Here is a 24,530-nt window from a genome sequence, read left to right on the forward strand (position 1 = left end):
AACCAGTAATCATGCAGTTGCTTTCCTTTAAAGCAGGCCTCTATCAAAGTCTACTTTCATCTGTAATGTTTGACTTCCTCAGGAGGTGGTGGAGGCTACACTATGCAGCGCATCAGGGCTCGGTCTGTCACGCTATGTGAATGTTTTTGTTATTGTCGGTTTCAATTATAATCCTGCCGAAAGGCCTCGCAGACAGTGTCGTCTAATGTAACTGGTCCCAGAGGAGGAGGATCCAGGGAGTTCTTGAGAGGGATCCACTGTCATTCTGTTCAGCAGACAATGAACACGAGACAGTGTTAGGATTCAAGAGAACAGAGAAGGTCGATACTCTGTTAAACACAACATCTACACAACATTTCTCATTACGCAGACTCAATTTATACCAAATTTTACTTTTAGGAATCCAGGAACTTACATTTTGATACTGATTTTGATGTATTGAAAATGTTGTCTGCACTGGATGGAAATTTCCAAATGTATATATCGATATGTGATTGTATCACGGTATATGTAATTTTATATTGCTTTATCAGTACATATCGTTCTAGGGCTGAACAATATGCAATAAAAATCAGATTGCAATTACTTTGACTGATAAGTTAGCCGGCTGCTGCCTGTAGCTATAGATGTATGCATAGATGAGATGACATCAGTCTTCTCATCTAACAACCACAAAGCAAAATACAACAAAATGTACCTCTTAAAGGACCTAGTGCTGAGGTTGCAGATTGTAACCAGCTGGATAGCCCTCGCCTCACCTCTCCCTTTGCAAGCACGCAGGAGAACCCACAGTGGCTCCAAAACTCATGAAAGGCCCTCTGTGGAGCCAGTGTTTGGTTTGTCCATTCTAGGCTTCTGTACAAACATGGCAGACTAATGGAAGAGGACCCGCTCCCTCTGTAGCCATAAAGCTCATTCTAGGGTAACAAAAACACAATCATTCTTATTTTCAGGTGATTATGCACTAAACATGTAATTATTAATATTATAATCGATTTCTGCTATATTCTAGCAATAGATCCCCCTTAGTCTTACACACTGGTCCTTCAAGGCCTCTAAGAACACCAAACGTAAACAACTGACAAGGTAAAAACCAAGCTAAGCTAAGCTAACCAGCAGCAGGGTGAAGCCTTGAACTGAACAGACAGATAATTTAAGTGATATCAATCTTCTCATCTAATTCTTGGCAAGAAAGTGAATTTCCAATTCCATTTCCAAAAATCTCAAACTATTTCTTCAACAAGGGAAAAGCAAATATGTGAGAATTGGTTAGTTTTTTCTAGGTCATTGATCATCTTGTGACCCTTCACTTATCCAATAACCACCAGAGGTCTAATACAGCCACAGACACGACACAGATGGTTTCTTTGGCATTAACGGTCTAAATACAGCAGCTATAGTCATATCATTCAACCTTAATTGGAACAACAGCATGGACCTTATTATTTAGACAAAACCCAACATTTATTAATATGTCTGCAGTGTGCTCACAGTTAAGATAGTCCAGAATACAGAGAAACAAGCCTTATAATTGTCTGAATAGTACAATACAGCCAACTAATCATTTCCCCCCCATTTATAGATACAATCCCAAGGTTCCTAACAAAATGTGCATATCACAGCCAAAACAGCCCTCAGAAAATGAGGACATACATGTACTGTTAGTTTTTAAATATTAACAAATAACCTTCAGGAAGAAGTCTCTATGTTGTGATCATACAATCCAAAAAGCTGTCTAAGCACTGTTTAAGTTTTTATTAGAAGAAGCCCGTCAACTAAGGCTAAACGATGCGACTGTAAAATGCTCCCAGAGGAGGCTTTCAAGTCGCTGCCTCGTAATGTGGCTCCAGTTGTGGTGAAAACCATTCATGATTTATTAGAGTAGCTTCTTGTCATTCTCAAAGTGCTATATTTACATGAATGTGACTGTGACATACTGCTAATTCACCGGGGAGTCCAAACATCCACATTATGTTGTGATTCGTCTACGAGACTTGATTATCTGCCAATTTTGATATTTTTAGAACATCCGTTGAAAACAGTGTCATGGGCAGCAAGCATTATGACAGAACTGCAGGTGCTTTAGGAAAGAGTCAAACGATATACTGTGAAACAACGCATACTGCAAAACAATCTTCAGTATTTTAACTGTGATCAACTAATAGCAAAATACATCGTAATACGTGAATACTCTTAATAGAAAATAAGCAAACTTTAGGTTCAGTTTATTTTGAAAATAATTTAAAATATTTAAATCAGAACAAATTTTGTGTCAACATCAAGGCATATGTAAGTCATTACGTGTACTCTCATCTGTTTCCAGTGCAATGGAAGATGTCAATAAACCTGATGTCAAAAATGAGGAGGAAGGGGGGGGGGGGGGGGCAACCATGTTGACTAACAGATGTCTTACACACACGTATGTGATATACAAGGTCTCTTATGCTTGGCTTCAGCTGAGGCAACTGGCATAGAAGCTCCATCTCTGGACACCAGCCAGCGCTAAACACACTTGCTCCCTGTTCTGCTCCTCCTCCTTCACTTTGGCGAGCAGTGGCCTTTATTCACACAAGTAGGAGGAGGGGTAGTCACATGGGTGGGGGCCTGGCTGAAGTGGGCGTGGGTAGAGGGGATGTACCCCTACCCAGCTCCCTCCCCTGTACAGCACAGACTCCAGTGGATTCCAGCGTAGGCCATCTGTGAGGGATGAAGAGACGTGGAGGTGGCAGCCTCTCTCAACAGGAGCAGTTCCCACAGCCCTTAACACTGTTCAGGATCTCCTCCTGCAATTTTTTCCTCTCCTCCTCCTTCTGGGATAAGCGCTCAGCCGGCTGCTGCAGCGAGTTCTTGGTGCTGTTGAGGATTTTGTTGTTTTGAGTGTTCCACAGGTCTGCGTACAAGCTGCCCGGGAGGTTGAGGAGGGTGTGGTGGTCGCCTCGCTCTGCTATTTTACCCTGGCAGAGAAAAAAAGAGATCATGAAGGAATTAAGGGAAAAAGAAACATATGAAACCCAAACTTGCTGGGGAAAAAAAATGGCTGCAGCACACATGAAGTTAAATGAAGAGGCCATGAACAGAGTCCTATAGTTAGCATCTCCTCATGACCACACTCTCTGCGGAGAGTCAGCTCCCCCCTAGAATCCCTGCCGCCTCCCCAACAACTGTTGCAATCTCTCTCGCAAAAACACGGACTCGCAGACACACACGCGCATCCGCACGCAACAAACACACATCCCTCCCACACAGTCAAACACAAATGAAGGCACCCCCTTCCCCCACCTCCCATGAGCATGCAGAGGTGTTGGCATCATCTTTAGTGCACCCATGATGAGCACGTGACTGCTTCCGCTCGTTATTTTAATGAGCACCCCAGGCAGTCCTCTGCTGGTGACACCAGCAAACGCCGTGGCGACATCACACGCAAACATGCCTTCTCGCCACGACCCTCTGATCCCTGCCATCTGACTCTGGAAACACGGAACGGCACATGCTCTCTCGCAGTTCAAAGAAGCCTCTTCTCATTTTATCTGACTCTAGCACCGGTGGAAAATGTCACTTCATCTGTGATACATTTCATATCAACTCTTACTTTGCAGATAATAACTGACTTCACTCGGTCTTTTTGTGCTTTACAGTGTCTCAAGCCCAACCCATTATGTGCTGCAGCATTTTCTCTTCACTGCGATATTTCTCTGATGCACAATGCAATTACAATGCACCAAAAAGATCCACTGCCTGTTTTTTAAAAATATTCTCTGTCTCCACCGCACCTTCAGCCTGACTTAAGCACATCTGACCAAAACCTGTATAGATAAGCCATTTGAACAGCGATCTCCATTGAAAGACATGTTTAGTCCTGGACGAGGCCTCATCAGCATCTTGGAAGCTGGCCCATACATTATTAGTCACCAAGACAAACAAGACACGCCATCTGACCAAAACAGCCAGTCGAGTCTGACTGCTTTAATGAGCCCTTATGGAGAAAATAATACGTTCAATTCTAACAACAGTGTCCTGTTGTTGGTGAAGTTAATGAGAAAAGCTAAACAGTGCATGTTTTCATTATGTATGTTGTAGAAAGGTAACTCAGAATAAATGAGTGGCAAAAACAAGGCTAAGTTTGCTAAATTCTTATTGCTAGCAGATACAGTGCACTGAAGGTCACGCAGAGTGCAGGTCATCATCCTTCCCTTCAATGCAAAACCGTCTAATTGGACTGGCAATTAACGCAGCGCATGTTTATACTCGAAAAACTCTGAACCGTCATATTATTTGCTTTTTATGAGACTGACATTACAACTGGAAATGTTAATCAGGGAAAGTATGAGATCAAGTAAAAAATGTGGATGGGTTCTTACCTCATTGAGCACGATAATCTCGTCTGCGTCTACGACTGTGGAAAGCCTGTGGGCAATGAACACTGATGTCCTGTCCTTCACCATCTCCTTCATTGAACTCAGGATGTTCTGGAAGCACACAAAGACAAGACACCTAATCACTCTTAAGCTTTTAAGGAGTATCCCCTAATCCAAAAGAAAATAGTTCCCCAGGTTTGCAACAGTGGTGTTCTGCAAAAACAATAAGAATAAAAGTGCATGAATGACAGGATATATATGACATCTACTCCCAAATCTGGATTTGAAGGACAAGCTAAGTCAACAGAATGTTGCTCAGCAACATCCAGTTTCATATGCTTTTCCTTCCAGTGTTTACATATGATAATTTAAAAATACAGTCGTGACGAGAGGCAACAGAAAATCGCAATTAACAACCAAGTCTGCTGCCCCACCCTTTCTCCTGAAGTTTAGAGAGGGGATGCTGAACTTTCTCATTAAATGTAACATTTACAAAGACTGTGGGGTTTAAGCTGAGCTGGAGATTAAGTAGGAGAAAACAGTGGCAGGTGGCAAGGGAGAACATGGGGGTGGTGTGTGTGTGCATTGAGAGGTGGTGGTGGTGGTGGTGGTGGAGGGGAGGGTATATGTCACAGCAGGTATGTGATGCAGCAGTGAGCTGAATTATTGTGCACCTACAGCAGGTGACTGAGTGGGTGTTTGTTCTGCTAAACGTGTATCCAGTCACGGTGAGGTGTCAACCCGGACGTGCAGCAGAGGACGGGCATTTGTTGGTGTATTATGTACGCATGTCTGTGTCTGTCAGTGTGTATGTGTTCATGCGCTGTCAGGCCCACCTCTTCTGTGATAGAGTCGAGGGAGGATGTTGCCTCGTCATACAGGAGGATGGGTGGATTCTTTAGTATTGCACGGGCGATGGCGACACGTTGCTTCTCCCCTCCTGAAACCAAACAACAATTGTCATAAATAAAAGCAAACCAGGCTAAACATGAAAGGTTTGAAATATGCCAGAATGCAGCAGGTCTCTCTCTGGCCTCTATCTGATAATTACCTCAAACGGAGGGCCAGCACTCAGACAATACTAATGCTACAGGCTTCAGAACAGACTTTCATTTAATTGAGAAGAAAAATCAGCAGGATGCAAAGATTTCTCCCACTGCGTTTGACTCGGCCTTTATTACATATGAGCCATGTGTGGCCTCTTGAAAGCACGCAGCGTTCACAGATATAAATATTTCTGGCAGGGGAGAACTGCAATGAAGGAAGTTAGGAGCCTCACAGCCCAGACAGCCCCCTCCTGAACCCCCCCTCCATCCTCTGACAAACTCACTGGCAGCTGTCACATACAGCAGCAGTGAAATTAATGAGAAGTTAGTCATGTCTTTATTTTGTCCGTTCTCTCACTCACTCAGTCACTCCACATAAAGAAATCTGTGCTGCCAGTAATTGCATCTTGAATGTTGAGTGAAAGTGCTCGCACACTGTGTGTTTACGTGGGCTAAATGAGTTGCAGAGTGATGCTAGGAGCCAAATACTACAGTCTTGAGCTATCACTGCAGATCAAATAAGGCAACATGCCATTAAACAAGTTCACACATCACAAAATAGAGGACAACAAAATAACAATGGTGCAGCTGCAGATTAAGTTTCATAATAATTAACTTGAGTTTTATCGTTACCTTCTTTTACAGGACAGCAGCTCATGATCAAAGTGTTTTCACAGTAAGTTTCAACTGCCATAGTAACGCAGAAAGTTTAATATAGTCTAGAGCTGTGCAAACTGAAATGTTCCTCACAGCATTTTGCTGTCTCAGTCACATTTGTCTTTCAAAGCATAAAACATGGCGACAACCATCCTAATATACATTCATGGCAGCAGATGGAGAACCAATACAACCCTGATTCCTAAAAAGTTGAAATGCATGTTAAACATAAATAAAACTGTATTAATGTTCTTCCTTTTGACATATACTCAACCGAACAGTACAAAAGCACATATATTTAATGTGTTACCTCATCATCTTCACTTTTTTGTATTTGATTTTTGTAAACATCTGCTTATTCTGAATTTGATGCAGCAACACGTTGGAACAGGAGCAACAACAGACTGGGAAAGTTGTGGAACGCTCTAAAAACACCTGTTTGAATCATTCCACAGGTAAACAGGTGAATTGGTAACAGGTGATAGTATGATGATTGGGTATGAAAGGAGTATCCTGGAAAGGCTCAGTTGCTCACAAGCGAGGATGGAGGGTATGCACTGTTTTTTATTTATGCTTAACAGCATAACAACTTTTTTCAATCAGGGTTTAGAAGATTTAGGCTCTTGGACACTGCTTCACTTCTTCTAATAATTGTATGGAAATAACCACGGGTAAAGTGTACCTTTAAATGCTGAGGTGCAAAACATTTTAGACCCAATCATTAAAGATCAATAATGAGAAAATGTTTTTGGATATTTTTACTGTCATAAAATATTTGGTGGATAATCACATAATGTTTAATGCAGAGAGTTCAGCTATAACAATTACTTGCTTAAGCCAACAAACGGACCATCCTCTGGTCCCTGCATCTCAAATGTGAGGATTTGCTGCTTTTACCTTTTTTTTTTGTTTTACATTTCACTGTAAATGAAACACATTCGGGTTTTAGACTGTTGGTCAGATAAAGTAAGCTATTTGAAGGTCACCCTGGGCTTCAGGAAACTGTGACAGGCATTTTTCGCTATTCTGTTTTACAGACTAAACGATTCACTTAAAAACAGAATCGACAGATGAATCGATAACTAAACAATGAACAGTAAGTTACTGAAATTATTTTGGGGTTTTAAATGTTTTAGCTAAGTACACCACATAAGGAAACACAAAACACACAGCTCTTTTACTTGCTTCTGCAGAGGAGCCCATATTCAAACAGTAGTCATAACAGTGCAGCAAACCTGACAGCTTGAGGCCCCGCTCCCCAACCTGGGTGTCATAGCCATGGGGCATCCTGAGGATAGCATCATGGATGCCTGCTAGACGCGCCACTTGGTACACCTCCTCTTGTGTGGCGTTGATGTTCCCATACTGCAGGTTGTAGAAGATGGTGTTGTGGAAGAGAACGGCATCCTGACAACAACACAGTTAGAGAGGAAAAAAGAGGCTTCAGAGATTATTTTTATTGCAGTAGAGACAAAAAACTGAGGACTGCAAATACAAAGACGAGGGTAGGAGGGAGAAAGAGAAAGAACGTAAATGACAAAAATGTACCATCTGTTCAGATCAGCCTCTGAGCTCACTGCAGTGAAAACCTGAAACTGAATTCTGCTTATTTCTAAGGCTGTTAACAATTAATGTTGCATTGTTCTATGCTGCCCCCTTGTTGTATATAATTATCAATTATAACTCAAAAATATTATACATGTTCTACTGAAAGTCATATCTAGACACATGCAAATTTCATTTCCAAATAGTAAAAAACTATCACTGTGGTGTTGATAAAAAACATTTGTAATTGTTTGTTATTGTTTATTTTACTGTGTCGATGTGCCCCAGACCTGAGGTACAACCCCCAAAGACTTCCTCAGGCTGTCGAGGCTGACGTCTCGGATATTCTGCCCCGCGATGTAGATGTTCCCCTGCTGGGGCTCATAGAAGCGGAACAACAGCCGCACAATGGTGCTCTTCCTGCAACCAGACGTGGAACCAATCGTCAGCATCATTCTGTGAGCTGCACCCCCACAGCCTACTGATGATGAGATTGTACTGCACATACAAATGAGATGACACACACCTGACTAAAGCTTTGACAGTCAGTGCTCTTGTATGAAACGTGACCTACCCTGACCCGCTGCCACCAACTATAGCCACCTTCTTCCCAGCAGGCACTTCGAAGGACACTCCGTTTAAGACTTTGTGGCCCTCCAGGTATTCAAAATACACATCCTCGAAGCGAATGGTGGCCTCCTGCGGTGCGACGGTTAACAGTGGGGCGAGATCCTTCTCCTAGAGAAAACCATCAGAGGGTTGAGACAGACGAAACAGGGAGAGAGAGGAGACAGATACAGAACAGCCACTGGCAGACGAGGCCTAACATGATGCAATGTTACTCCAACACCTTGTAAAGAGGGATGATGCTGGAGCACAGAGCCAACACGGACTGCATAAAGCATTCACAGCAAATTCAAGAGGTCGTTTCAAAAGACCGTCTCAATCTTCACACGCTGCCCTTCATGGTGACTGAAGGATCAATAGGCGTGAAAACTTTCGGTACATACTGAGCTGAGCCACAGTGCTGAGATACAGCCAAGGTCAGCAGAGAATAAAGCGCTGTCCTTACTCTGAGAGTAAAAGCCTCATCTGCTCCTTTTCTATACTGCCTAATAGCAACATAATCACCCCCAATCCACCTCAGCCAATTAATACAAATAACTCACAGTCCATTAGTGTAAACAGATGATAATTTTACACCCCCCCCCAACATGGAAAAAAGCCAAAATCATTTATTTTTTATTTTGTGGAGCAGTTTCAAGTGAGGGGGAGTTTTAAATTATTTTACATCTACATAATAAGCCAATGTGTTGCACCAAAAAAAAAAAGCATTCAGACAGTAATGGCCTGCTGGGCTGTGCCATTCCACGAGGAATCACAATGGAGAGGAGTATTACTGATGAGTGAAAAATAACTGGACAAATTCATTTCTCCTACTGTAATTACAGGCTAGAGATGGGGATGGCATTCATGTTAGTCAGCATGCGCACATTTGCACTTAAATTTGCTCCTCTGACGCAAGATGGGCTGATAAAGGCAATGAAAAACACAACTGATAGCTATGGCACAGAAGAAACAGAAGACTCGTTTTAATGGTCAAGTCAAAGAACAGGATCTAGTTTTGAATACCAGCACTTCTGTTTATCTTAAAGGTGAATTCACAAATAGATAATTTAATGTTAGTAACATTATGAAGTGACCCATAAAAAAGGCAATACATGTTAGTTTGCACCAGAATTGAAATAATCAATTCATCAATTAGTCTGTTGACAGATAAGGTAATAAGCAAGTATTTTGATAACCATTTGTCATTTTTCAAGCAAAAATTCTATACATTCTACATTTCTCTTTGTCATGTATGATAGCAAATCAAATATCTCTGGGTTTTAGACTGTTGGCTGTATAAAACAGGCTTGGACTCATGCATTTTGTCACTACCTCTTTCAGAAAAACGATTAACTGATTAAGCAAGAAAATAATTGGCAGATGAATCAACACAGAAAATAAATGTTAGTTGCAACCCTGGAGGGCTGAAACTGAAAACTTAAAGGCAATGTTGTAGAAAGCAGACGAGGGTTAGACGTTAGGGGTCAAATACAACCACAGTCGACTTGATCATTTTTACCATAACTGTCTGGAACACAAAAAAACAAAAACAAAAAACTGTTTATGTTGTGAAAAAGCACCTACTAATCAGTGAAAATGCATCAGGTAAAATGGGTTAATATATGCTCTGAATAAATCACTCAAAATCAGCCAACCACAGTTTGGCTGCAATTTGTCATAATACCTTGCTGCAGATCAGAGTAACGCAGCAAGTGGTATCATGCTGTACAAGTGGTAATCAATGAGGAAGCCCCTGAGTTTCTTTCTATTTCTGAAACTTAGTCTCTCCTGTTTGCTCTCGTTAGAGTAAAAAAGAAAACACAAAGAAAATTAGCAATTTACTGCTATAATGTGGAGAAGTGCATGTGAGGCCGAGTTACCTTGATCTTGGTGTCGACACTGAGCAGGGTAAAAAGAGTGTTCATGTCTATTAGGGCCTGCCGGGTCTCTCTGTACACTGTACCCAGGAAGTTGAGGGGGAGGGAGAGCTGGAAGAGGAGGCCATTCACCATCACCAGGTCTCCCACAGTCATTGTACCTGCACAACAGCAACAGAACAACTTACAGAGATGCACATAACCTAGCTCCATTGTATATATGTATCTTTGGATACAAGATCCCCAAAAAAATAACACTCAAACCATTTCTTCTTTCAAGTTGTGAAAGCAGACAAAGCATGTTACAGCCTGAATCTACCTCCACCCACTGTGATTTCATTTTCTGCATCAAGGTTATTTTGTTTCCTATTCATGCCACTTTTTCATGCTTGCTGTGCTTTGTTCTCATTTAGTTTCTATTATCCAGTTCAGTCAGGGTTTTACTTGTCATTTTCATCTGTCCATTTGATTTTGTTTTGAGGTGGGCTTTTTTTTTTTTTTTAAAGCTTTCTTATTTCCAAATGCACATTTTTGCCCCATTGTGCTGTGGACACAGATCATGGGCATGAAGAGGTAAATTCAGATCAGGTGATAGGAATTTTGCACCTCGATGCGATCAAATCTTTTCATGGTTTCTAGATCCTGAGAGAATGATTTTTCCAAATATATGGAAAGACAGACAGAGTTGTGTTTCGGTCACTTAATCACATTAAGTTGCATTGATTTCCTGAAGACTTACCCTAAACATAGCCACTACCTGCCTAACCCTTACCCTAATCTTAACCCAAGTCTTCACCTTAAAATGTAATGCTTAACATTATGGGGAGTTGCATTTTGTCCTCATAAAGAAGGCAAGTCCCCACAATGTAACTCTGTAAACAGATTTATGTCCCCTTAACATGACAAAAACACAGCCCCCCACCTGCACACACACACACACGCACATGCGCATACACACACGCACACACAAACACAAAACTCCTAACTCACTCACCTGCAGCAATGCCCTTGCTGGCCAGCAACATGATGCCTGTGAGGCCGACACTGAAGATGGCACTCTGACCAAAGTTGAGCATGGCGAGCGTGGAGGTGGTTTTTAAAGAGGCCGTCTCATATGTCTTCAGGTATCCATCATACCTTTCAGCTTCATACTTTTCATTGTTGAAGTACTGTAGTAGAGATGAGGAACATGAAGAGAGGGAGGAGAGAAGGGAGCACAGGGCATGGAGATGGCAAAGGGATTCACAAAGGTAGTGGGTAATAGTGTGAGTTGAGAGAGAAAGAGGGAGAGACACAAAATATGGTTAAGGTTAAGGGTTAAGGAAGCATGGAGAGCAGTGTCAGGCAGAAAGACACTTTAGCGCAGCCTGCCTCAAGGCTGCATTTGTTCTCAGTGACCGCTCTGGGTGTAGTCTGGGTCTCAGTTGGCCTATAAAACACTTCTTCATATCTCTGTATCCTCATCTCCTCCCCACTGATCTTAAAGGATGTGGAGGGCGATAAAACAAAATCCAGATCCTGCTCAGCAAAGCAGGCTCTGGACCTGGAGCTCTGGCAGAGGGTAGTGATTATGGCAAAATAACAGTTTAGAAAATATTAGGCAATTACAATCGCAAGGAAAGCCTAAACATCACTTGCAAGTTAAACAAGAATTGCTGCAGAATATTCATCACTGACACTGTTGTCAGTCTCTGTATTTACATCTGCAACAGCTTACACAGACACCTACCAACAAACAACAGAAAGCTCTTAAGTGTTACACCACACAAGCAGCTCTAATTTTGATTAAGACATACAGCTATCGTTTAGACGGAAAAAAACAACACCTTATGAATCAGCCACAAACACATCTCTTAAATTCAGCACATAAAACTAAGGCATGATCACAACAACGACCCTCCTCAACTCTGCTGCCAATTACCTAATATTGCTGTTTGTTTAGTTTGCACTATTGTTCCTCTGCTCTGGTTAAGTGGGCGATTTGCTTCTCTAGCTAACGGCAGTGGTGCTGTGCTGCTACCGACTTGCCACTGATTTGCATATAGGGAAATGCAGGAAATCTCACACACAGAGAGAGAGAGAGAGCGAGTGAGAGAGAGGGAACGAGAGAGAGAAAGGGAGCGAGACAGAGAGAGAGGAAGAGTGAGAGAGAAGAAAGTAGCACATGGAGGACAAACAGAAGCAGTGCAAGGCACCATGTTCAGGTTCTCATCCAGCCCTTTGTGAAAGTGGAACGGATTTCTGAGTGGGCGGAGATCTAATTACATATGCACACTCACAGCTCAGAGTGATGCTAAATCCGGCCGCATTGGCACAGATGACACAAAATAACACAGAACAAAACGTTAAGGAAAACAGGACGCAAAATAATACAGCAAAGAAAATAACATGGGTACCAAAATATCTGGAACAGCCAACAAAGCCCCTGAAACTGGATGGTGATTATGTTTATATGTGTACTATGTACAATGAGGTTACCTAGAAGGAGGCTTAAAGCAGCAAAAGATGAAGATTCAGGACAACCAAAAAGTATAAAAAGTACAGAGCAATATTTACACCCCCACCACATGGCATCAGTCAGGTGTCTGTGTGAGCACATTCTCGCATTAACCACCCAGGCCCTCAGCAGACATTTCCATTCAAAACAATGCCTCCGGTGGCAGACGCTTCCACTGCAGAACTATAATTGATACAACATTTGGGTCATTGACTGAACCATGAAAATAGTCCTGAGTGTCCGGTGATGAATATCTCATTGTTTGTAGCAACTGGAATGACATTTAGAAAAAAGGAGAACAGTTTTACCCTGAAAGAGAAGAGGACCAGGAAAAAAACAACTGAGATAAAAATGTTAGCAAAGTAAGAACTTATTAATTTAAAATTGTCCATTGTCTGTGTGAAAGGGTCAGTACAGAGCTTAAAGGTTCATGGATAGAAAACAAACTGATAATCAGTAAAAGTAGTAATCATTATATAGCTCTATCTTCTGAATTGAATTGGCAGGATTTGGTGCTTTTCTTTGTCATTTGTGATAGTAACACAAACAGACAAAACAAGCGATTTTAAGACACCACCTTGTTTGTTGTTTGAGGATTTTGTGACCTTTTTTAACAATAAATGAATCGAGAATTGATCGATATATCAGTAAAGAATCGTTAGTTGCAGGTCAGCATGTACACAATATGTACAAGCAATATGTACAACATTACCACCATGATAATTATCGCAGTAATGCATATTTAGTCAAGTATCACACGATCAAAAGTTAAACTCCTGGTTATTCCATTGAAGTTTTAGTATTTTACGTGGTTATACTGCTTTTCTAAAATGCTTGAGATCTATCACTGTCACACATTTTGGTTAAAAAAAACTTAGTGTCATCTCTTTAGGCATTAGAACTATGAACAAAAGTATCTTAATATGAGAATTTCATCCCAATACAGTTATATCGAGAGACAATAATTGATAATATTGAATTATGCCAGCACTCTCTGGTTCTGATCAATACAGCAGAAGAGGTATGTTTGCAAACATTTTACTAGCTATGAAGCTCATCTTTTTTCAGACAGGCAACAGTTAAATACCCAAACACTATGGAAGCAAAATCTTTATAATCAACCGCATTGTCTATTAACTATGACAACAATCATAAAAAAGGTTCCACAGCTTCACTCTCAATCTGGGTGTGTGGGCTTACTTTGGTGTGACACTGCACTATAATAACTAGGAGGAACCTTTGAGGAAACCCACAGTCAAGATTGGCAGTGACTTTCAGTCCTTTCAGCCATAAATTCCAGTCCTCTCACTCAGAAAGATAAACTTGACTCGAGTTTAACTTGCACTTGTTATGACAGGGAGTTTTGTGTGTGCAAGTGGTGAGAGTCAGAGAAAGAGAGGCGGAGAGATGAAGAGGGAGAGGGAGAGCTTTTCTTTGATTAAAAGGCAAATTCTGACACTGGCAATCATGCCGGTGAAACACCATTACCACAGCCGAGTAAATATTTGTTCATGTCAATGTGCCTGGCTTAAGTGAAGAGAAGAAAAAGACTAAAAAGGAGGCGATAAAAGCGAAGGATTGTCAAAGGGAGGAGGGGTGGGGATAAGGAATGTGCTTGTGAGGGAGGATTGATCTCACCTTAACAGTCTCATAGTTAAGGAGGGAGTCAATAGCTGCGTTGCCAGCTTCATTGTCCGCTGCGTTCATTTCTATCCGGAAGCGAGTCCTGTGCACAGAGACACATTCACAATCACGTCAGCAATATTTCAGCCTATGAGTGAACACTGTTACTGTCAGAACAGAGAGCCACAGAACTACTTACTGAATCGTATTCAAGTGACAACAAACACAAGCAATAAAACAACCATTTGAACTGCAGACAGACACAGGACTAGCACAAACATCCTCATTGTTACCTCCACTGAGTGAGGAGAATGGTGAAGACGGTGTATGCTGATAAGGTACCCAAGGCCACTGCTGCAAATTGTCCACCACACTTGTAATACTGCAGAAGAGAAAAACACAGTCAAAACAAAGGAGCGCACACGCGCCATGACTCAACAGCTTTGTGAGAAAAAGTCAAGTGACCACATCAGACCACTGAACCCCAACATTGGTTCACAATACATTTTGAGAAGGTACTGTTTTTGACCATTCCACTATGAAATTGAGTATTACAAATGGAGGGGAAACTACAAGAACTAATCGTGCTAATGCTTTAGCTATTTGGGCAATGGAGTCTGCCCTCATTACAGGCAAGCTGACAGTATGGTCCAGAGTGGAATAATAACACGTGGCTCTAGACGAGCCATTCTTCCAGTGGTGGCCAATGAGGGGGGGGGTGCATCTGTTCAGTGCATACTCCACAGGAGGACATTAAGCTGCTACAAAGCTTTGGGATTCATCATTGACACTAATGGGATTCTGTGTTGCCACCAAAAGTTCATGGAGATTCATATTCCATTTAGAATGTAAATGAGACAATATCCCCAAAATTAATTTCCGGACAATCTGCTGTGAAGAGTGTCAAGGTGATGGAAGGTCCTGAGCTAACATTAAAGACTGAAACAGTAACAGCAACAAGAGATAAAAGCCAGAAAATTGTAGGCAGTGTTTCTGGCAGCATCCAACAATGCTGAGGCTTATGATTACCATTATTAGTATCTGTGTGCGTGAATGTCACTGAGAGACTCACCAAAATGGCACTGACGAGGCCCATCTCGAAGGCTGTGGGTCCTAGATTGAAAACGAGCGCACTGAGGACAAACGAGATGCCCCGTGTGCCGCGGTCGATGGCCTTGGACAGCGCTCCTGTCTGGCGGCTGAGATGGAAACTCAGATCCAGATTGTGCAAGTGCAGGAAGACGTTCTTGGCGATGCGTCGGATGGAGCTCTGGGCCACCTTGCCAAACACTGTGTTCCTCAGCTCGTTGAAGAGGGCTGCACAAGCCCGTGACACGCCATCTGGGATAAGCGGAGGAGATGGAGAGTTTAGCACACCTGCTGTGAAAAGCAGAGAGGTTCAGACAGCGGGGCTGAGCGCTACTGAGTGAGAATACATCCCCATCTTAAACACAGAGGACTGCTATGTAGCTCTAAAGTGATATGAGGCAGCAAAACAAGAATCTGACCACTACCTTTCCTTACTTGTAAGATGTAATACAGTACTGGGACACTTGAGACGAGACAGGGTGGAGACTTGTCATCTGCTCTAAACCGAAGGCTTGTATGAGGTGGTGGGGCAGATTTTTCACATCATCTCTGGTCTGCAAGCACTGCAGTGCTACAGCAGCAGCCTCCCCGAGCCTCTGTAATTAATGCTGTCTGAAGCCTCACTACTATGACAGGTCAGCACACTGCAGACTGAGAGGAGGAGGGTATCTGAGTGTACACAAGTGTTTTCAGTGTATATTGGCGAGGAGCCGGCTACATTTATGAGTAAAACACCAGAAGAGGGGGAGGTGGTTCTAATAAGAGTGTCAAGAAGGGATGTGACAACGAGTTGTTGATGAACAGGCTTAATTTTAGTTTAGTTTAAGTTTTTTAAAGGAAGCTGTCTCACATCCAAGAAAGTTAATTATTTGATCCCTTACACTTCTCATAAAGTGTTATACAAGCAGATGGCTAGCATGACTGTCACAAATCAATATTGGTCTGTGTTTGAATGACACGTGGCCTTCCTGTGGCGATTTCACCGAGTTCTGTGAATACATGACTTGTCTGCTGAGACCAAAGTCGGGGTAATAATCGCTTTGTCTGCCGGTCTTCATGGAGCTGTAATGTGGCGTTAAATAGGAATGCTCATCTAATGAACAATGTGTCCACATCTGACAAGGTAGGATGAGCACTGTGCAACCCTTTCAGCCAAATTACACTCGTCACCGCAGGCTCCGAGTACCGGGCCCCAAGTGTCACAAAGAGGGAACAAAAAATACAATACCTTTCTTTAAGAGCATCCCCTTCATTCTTCCTCGTCATCTTAATTCATCCTGTCTGGAGCCCTGTTCATATGCTCCAATTATTCAAAAGGCAGCATTAGTGTGCAAGACCTAAGTGGGCTCATTAAAATAAGTGGCTGCAGGGCTAAGCGTCTGTTGCATCCAAGCGGATCTCACTCAAGGCCAGAGTGACTTGCAGAAGGTGTCAAGTTCACATTATTTATTTTTCTACTTTTGCTTTTCATCAGCAGCTCAGTGAAAAAAAAATCTAATCAGGACAAGACTTCAGATTCACACTACATATCACCCTTGACCCCTCTTGTATTCACACGGCCCATGTGGACAAAGATGAGAAAAAAGAGAGGTGCTCTCAAGGGATGAAGTGAAAGAAACATCCCTGGCATATCCAACCACTTTCAAAAGGGCATTAGCAATTTCTTCCCCACTGCTTAAGGAACGTATCCAGCTCTGTTTGCTTTGGGAGCACACAGGTATCACATGAAAAGTTGGCAGCACTCACAAGGGGGCCGTGTGGATTGATAGAAGTGAACTCAGGCTCAGAACACAGCACATGATGTAAATAATGCCAGAGAGACACAGAGGTTGCAGAGTGGCATTGATATGAATGTGTTGGGAAAGGTCAGCCTGTAGATAATAGGCAGTCCCACAGTCCCCTCTGATGAGCTCGGCACCTGCCACTGAAATACAAGTCTGGAACTCACAGCCAATCAGCACGGCCGTTGCCATGGTAGCCACAGTGCTTGGCGCGTCATTCAGGTTCAGCATGTGTCCCGACATCTGGTTAAGCTCGTCCACTGCATACTTAAACATGAAGGGCACCGTCACATTGGTGATCTGAGGGAGGCAGAGAGGGAGGGAGGAAATATTTAGAGGAGAAAAATGAGAGGAAACTGTTTCAAATAGCCTATTAGACTGACATATGTTCAATACAGACCAGTCTCATTTTTCTAGTCCTCTGTAGTGCCTCTGTATCTACTTGCACCCCACATGCTTAGAAAGAAGGATTTCTATGATTGTGAGGCATTAAATTCAACACTACCCATTCAGGCAAACTCAAGAATATATATTAAGGCTGAACATTATGCAATTATATGATTGCAATATCAGTCAAGATATTAGCAGCAATGGTCATTCTTGCATTTTATTTTCACCAAGAGAAATACAAAAATGATGATCATGTGATTTAATACACCCATCAAAACACTCCTGGTTCATCTTTCCACTGTTGCAACAATCAAAACCAACTCCGCTTTGGCTGAAATAAACTCTTAACTGAATCAGGAAAGGAGCAAAAGAGAGGGCAAACATCAGACAAACAGCGGGAGGAAACAGCATGTAGACCCAGAATATTTTCACGTCCAACTCATGAATTACTTTCACCGGACATTATGACCATAGAGATTAATATATGTCAACAGATTTTGCCGGTAAAGGAGTAATAGTAATTACTGGATAACGGAACCTGCCATGCATTATGAACACATTATCCAGTAATATAAAAGTGTATATTCATTGAATAATAATAATAATATGTTTAACAGACTAGTATTTCTGGTGCCGACTAGCAAGGGTAGCAACATTTAATCCACTAGTCATTTGTATGAATGTATATGTATGTATGCTGTGTATATGTATGCTGTGTGTGTGTGTGTGTGTGTGTGTGTGTGTGTGTGTGTGTGTGTGCAGTCTTCCTGACTGGCTGTGCTGGTGCTGGTGAGGTGGTTGGTGCTTCCTGCTAATGGAATTGAAATGGTTATTAGGCCTAATTAAAAGCACAGGGACAGCTGTGTGACTCAGGCTAGGCAGTCCACTGCGCATTAGGACATCCAGAGAGCACAGCAGCACACCGCAGAGCATTTTCATTTGAAACCCATTTCATTTGAACCTTTCAACCCCTAACACAGGGGAGGGCTTTTTTTTAAACTTTTCTTTTTGTTCCTCTTACTCCTGTCAAGTCTTTGCTACCAAGACAACTGAACATGACACAAAAATAGCCTCAGCCATTATCACAGGGCCAAAACATATCCTCAATTTTAGCACTAATACAGGATGTGGTTGGATGTGCTCTTTCAATGCACTAACGGCCAACTGGAGATTGAATCAACACCATGTCAATCTGTACCCTGTGATATGTCATCTCATAATAGAGGTAATGTGTCAAATCTGGAAAGGAGGCTTGAGACTATCAAGAATTGACCTAAACATATGTATGATGCACACAGGCATACACAGGCGCGCACACACACACACACACACACTCACACTTGTGGTGCACGCAAACAGAGATGGCTTCATTTGTGACAAACAAAAACAAGAGCTTCTATATAATCAGTTATTTGAAATGAAAATGTCACTGATATTGCAGAGTGCAGAGGTGTGATTCACTGTAACCACATAATTATTCAGCTGATTTAAAAATTGCCTCCACACTGCTGGTGGTTTCGGTTCAAACAGACAAACTGGAGAAATCGAGGCTAACTCCAGCCAAGCAGGAAAAAAGGAGAAGACTCAATTGCATGTGTGTTCTCCATCCTTTGCGTGCAAGGCCGCACACACACATGCACGCACGCACAAACGCAACCATGCCGAGCAGCAGCAGTACATGCTTATTTAGGAGCTGTGAATTCATGATTGTTTTCCAAGGGGTAAATTAGAGACCATCAACAAAGGAAGAGGAAATACATCATGCGCTGATTGATCATGCAATTAACTATTTAAAAATTGATATCTCTTTTAAATGCATGCTGTTTTTAGTTTTACACAGGTTCTTTACACAGTGGAACAACCTGTGGTGAGCACTCAAGTTGCTTGAGCAAAGGGTGGTCAAAGCACAAAGGTTACCTGATTTAGCAAGGATGTATTTGTGTTTCTATTGCTTTCGAAAGAATATGCCATTTGTGAGCAGTGATCACTAATACCAACCTACATGAATAAACTGGCTGTTGCCATAGCAAGATATATTTCCTATAGTCATTTAGGAAGGTAAGTGTTCAAAATTGTCATGCTTAGAAATGTGATAATGGTTTACCTCTTTCACCTCTATGTAAATGTTAGGAGACCAGATGCCTAATTTATGTCCTGGTGTGGCAAGTGAATACCTCAAATGCACCATCTACTGTTCTTTATGCAAAAAATTGCAGACAATAATATTGGCTTGCTTTTAACCCTCCAGGGTTAATTTTCCAACAACATAAAGACTGTAGGTCATGAATGAAGTGCTGCGTGAGCAGGAAATTTTTTAGCAGTTGGGACTTGCGAGAGCCCCAAAGACCACATGACCAGGCTTTTCATATCCATCATGTCTTCCAACAGCAGTGCCACACAACAATGACATGCCACTGACAAATAAATTAACCAGACATGATGTCTGCTTAAGCTAGCAGTGCACCACTTTGTTGTGAAACTGGCAAGACAGGTTAGTGTTGAGAAAAGTTGTTCTCCCCACTCAATCTTCATGGTTTAACAGTGACATTCTGTCTTGATTCCTGACACTCATTTCAGAGACAGTATTAACTTCAAAAATTGACCTCTGTCACTTAATAATCTTGTTGGTATAACTGACGTCAGCAGCAACCTTGGATTGTCACTTGCCTCTTTCACTGGATTTTACAGTAAAAAGGCAAGGCTGCTTTTCACTGTGAGGCCCGGCAGAAACAGATGGCTCTGGATCTCTGCACCACTTGCACAATTTATTATTACTATTATTTGCATTGTGGGCAATGTTTTTGATGATATATGATCATAAAACATCTCTATGGCCTTTACCAGAGTACGAATTAATTATCACTTTTACTAATTTCCAATTCTCTGCGATGCACTACTTTTGCAATTTCTTGCAAAACATGGACAAAACTAAATGAGCAACATGTAAGAAGGACTCTAAAACGGGGGGAATGGATGATGAGTTAAGACTGGATAACTACATTTCAGTTACCATAAAGGTAATGATTGTCATCATGGCATAGACTTTGCTAATGGTAACACTGTCTGCAATGATTTCCCATGTAGGAATATTAATATTTGATCCTGTGTCCTAAGGACAACAACAGCATCTTTTTCTTTTCTTATTACCTTCTTTGATCACTTTAGATCAGTGTTCTGATCATTTTGTGAGATGCTGTTGCTGTTTTTCTCTTATCTTAGCTGTTTTTAGTATTTAAATATTGTCAATTAAACAATATTAATATTATTATAATATTATGATGCATCTTTAATAAAGAAAGGAGAGGTGAATTTAAGACAACGGTGAAACAACAAGATGCTTTTACATCTTGTAAAAGCATCTTGCTTTAGTCTTTCACCTTGACCAAGTTGTATCTGTGAGAAAATGGTTCCTACTGTAATCAGAAGGAGCATTAGCTATTGCTAGAAAGTTACTTTGGGGCTGGAGAAATCAATAAAGCAGAAAACAAAAGTTAGACTGAGAGTCATCAAGAATAAACATTAAACAGGGACTGGAGCCTCTTCCTAGATGGTTAGTTGCTGGACTGCCGATAAAACAGATCAAATGAGCTTTATACGACAAAAAAAAGTGTAAACGGAAGAACCCCACTGTAATGCCCTGGAAATTGTTGGTAAACTTACCTTGGCTCCACCAAGCAGGCCCAGAGAGATGGCAACGCGGGCCCGCAGGTCTGGTCTATTCTTTGGCCACACATAAGACAGCATTGCAGACAGGATCTGGGCTGAATTCACCTCATTCAGCTGTGGAGAAGAAACAAAAGCAGTTTCTTAGATAATGGTAACCTTAGTTTGATGAACAAGTCTGTCCTGTAAGATACAGGTCAAATGGGTAACAGAGCATTAACTATACTACACTGCCCTATGTCTGCCCATATTGGCAACTAACTTGCACTTTGATTTCAGCGTGACAATCATAATAAACTAAAGATAGCTCTCTGGGCAGACACATGGAACATCAAATGTCAATGGGAGTCCCTTGGGAGGGCCTGTGAGAAGCAATGACAGCAGTGTCTCCAGGTGGACCTAGGGATCCAGTCTGACACTACAAGTCCCAGGAGACACCTGGGCTGTCATCCCAGCTGAGAGCGCACTGGTGCCAACATGGCTGTTTACCTACGCTCCACCACACACCTGCCACAGGGACTATCTGCAGGCCAAAGCATATGCAGTAATTCCAATAATCCACTCAATATGGTGGTAGCGCCATACAGCAGAACTGTATAGCAGCACCTCCAAGCAAATTACAGTGAAATTGTGCCCAACACCTGCCTTTAATCAATTAAAATCAAGCAATATGTGACACTACAAAGAGAGGATTCACATTCACAACAGTTGAATGGACGACTGAGGTCCCTTACCATATGTGGATGGGACCAGTTAATGTATAACAAAAGTCTGTTAGCTTAACCTCATTACAGTTTTTTGTTATATCTGCAAATAGGATGCAAGTAAAGGCTTTCTAAGTTTGCATACTAAGAATGTACACTGTAGAAAACGAATATAGCTAACAAATAGATTTTTTGGCATGTAAGAAACTGTTGCATACATATCGAAGACAAGACTATCACTATAGTGCTTAAATGAGTAGTCGATTAATGGCTTAGTCAGGGGTTTCTCAAAAGTTTTTGGATTCCAAAATTCTCCTGACCCCAAAAAATAGCTATCAGACTGCCATGTGAGTAAAGAATACTTTTTTACAGGATTTTAAAGAGCTGTAAATAGAGAAATTGTGTATTTCAAACCCATTTCATATTTCATTTCAATATGTCAGTTCCCATATCAAAATATCAGCCTTAGAATCTTAGAAAGCGAACCCCACGTGGCAATCAGGGCCCCAAGGCTGAAAGATACAGGACTGATAAGCATAGATACTTGCAAAGACATCACTTTTAACTTCGGTAACTTGGGACAGATATTTTTCAGCATTTTTGAATTTTGTAGACCAAAGGATCAGTTAATGAAAACAGTCACCTTAAAAAAAAGCAGGCACTGTACTCACCACATTTTTTGGATCTGCATTAAGCCGTCCTCCTGCATTTCCGTGCCAGCATGTTCTTTTGTCTATAATCTGCAAATGCTGTGGAGACATCATACATTGTTATTCTGTTTGTTCTGATAACTGACGCTGATTAATGACTATTTCTTAAACATACTTACTTTTGCAGCCTCTAAAATCCGATGACTGTTTTCGCTCCTGCTTGTACTCCATGTAGCTGTTCGTAGGTGTGGAGGAGAACTCAGCTGAAACACAAGAGATGTCTTATTTGACTTTCATTTTTATGGATGTTCAATCTACAGAAAAAGGCAAAATAAACTGTGAACACATTTAATTCCAATCCCTACAATCAAGCACTACACATTTTCTTCCCTGTGTGTTTTTACCAAAATACTCACAGTTTAAAGTTTACACAAGGGCTGAGGACATACTGAACAAATATACAGCAGAGGAGAAGTTTCAGGATAAGCTTCAGAACTGGTCTGAGAAGCTTATGTAAATGTTTTGTGGCTACTCTTATAATACATGAATATTTGACACTAATAATTCATTACAACCAGCATGAAATCGGTAGAAGCATTACTAGTTCAAATCTGAGACTGTGACATGATGTACCGAAATGGTTTCATTTACATCAACTTTAGTGAGCCACTAAAAAAAAGACACAGTAACTGTTTGTGAAGGATAAAAACTACTAGTGCGCCTACAGTGGCTGAGTGCTTGATATTACAAGATATAGTGTGCTTGGTTTAGGCCACTGAACTTAAACTTACCCTGTGCTGCACCTACATTTAGACTGAAAATACACATCATTGGTTATTGGTATTAGCTCCTTGAGGACACTATCCTCTTATCTATGATGACCTAGCACATTATGTAAGCAACTACTGTAAAAACACATTTGAGAAAAGCATAATTTGCTGTGAGACCATAATTTCACACACTTACTTACTCATACCAATGTCATACCAGTTAGGTCATACATTAGCTGTAAATGTGTGATTTGTTTGCAAACTGAGCTTACACCACAAAAAGTTAGGGTAGCTTTAATTATCTACATAAAATACACTCCAGTTTACCAGGTTCACCTAGCTAAAACTACTGCAGCGACCTTATTGACACAAAGGAGGAGGACTACATATTATAAACACAGGACATTATAGCATTCGTGACAGTAGGATATATGACAGGGCTGTTGCGTTCGACTGTATTTGTTTTATCAAGATAATAAACCGACAGCTGAGCGGTTGTTAAAAAGTTATCGATTAATCAATAACCGACTGTTGACATATGGTGACAGTTGCATGGGCAGTACCGCTGGGTCCCCTGGGTGGGACAAACAGACAGTCTTTATCTAACATAACGTTTGCTCACTTTTGGAACCCTTATAACACGTGACATGTCAGAGCACTAACATGCTACAGCGTTAGCACGTTAAACGGCAACTGTTTGTACTAAGTAGACGGTAAAAAAAAACGTGCTATAAACCGTTCACTTAGCATACAAACCTAGGGGACGAAGAGCAGACCCCAATGTAACCACTCACAACGATGTTCAATAACGTTAATGTTAACACAGATAACGCAACTGTTACTACTGAGTTAGCCAGTTAGCTAACTCAACATTTAACGCCAAGTTAAACGGCTACTCGGCTAGCATTGTAATTACATGACATCGACGACACTTTTAAACAAACGAGAGAAGCTGACCAAAACATGTAGCCTAACTTCCCGTAAAGTTGACGTTAGTTGGAAGCACTTTCCATCTCTGTCCTTGCATGGTGACTGTTCCACCAAAAACACTGTGTCCTCTCCAAACAGCTGTCCCCCTCACTCACCAGATATGTACTTTGGCGTTTATGGTATGTCCCACTTTCACTGCCACTTTTATTCCAAATATGATATGAGCTCGTCTGTCGAAGGAGAAGCGCTAATTTTCGTCTTTGAAAGTGGATGCCGCATTTTAGCGGTACCAACATCGGCGCCATGTTGGTGAAGAAGGAGGCGGTTTGTCAACACGCCGGGAA

General features: G+C 41.6%; 1 protein-coding gene across 1 annotated transcript; it reads right to left on the reverse strand.

Annotated features, from left to right (window-relative positions):
- Window positions 1-1,445: 1,445 nt before the first annotated feature.
- On the reverse strand, window positions 1,446-24,491 carry abcb7 (ATP-binding cassette, sub-family B (MDR/TAP), member 7). The gene is made up of 16 exons (XM_041944859.1): window positions 24,342-24,491; window positions 22,666-22,749; window positions 22,508-22,585; window positions 21,130-21,249; window positions 17,247-17,379; window positions 15,282-15,550; window positions 14,503-14,591; window positions 14,225-14,312; window positions 11,084-11,258; window positions 10,093-10,250; window positions 8,178-8,341; window positions 7,894-8,023; window positions 7,294-7,465; window positions 5,192-5,295; window positions 4,359-4,466; window positions 1,446-2,954 (listed from the first exon to the last, which is right to left on the reverse strand). The coding sequence occupies exons 1-16, from the start codon at window positions 24,489-24,491 to the stop codon at window positions 2,736-2,738; spliced, it is 2,241 nt and encodes a 746-aa protein (XP_041800793.1). The 3' UTR covers window positions 1,446-2,735.
- Window positions 24,492-24,530: the final 39 nt, after the last annotated feature.

The sequence above is a fragment of the Chelmon rostratus genome, chromosome 9 (genome assembly GCF_017976325.1).
Source record: "Chelmon rostratus isolate fCheRos1 chromosome 9, fCheRos1.pri, whole genome shotgun sequence".
NCBI lineage: Eukaryota > Metazoa > Chordata > Actinopteri > Chaetodontiformes > Chaetodontidae > Chelmon > Chelmon rostratus.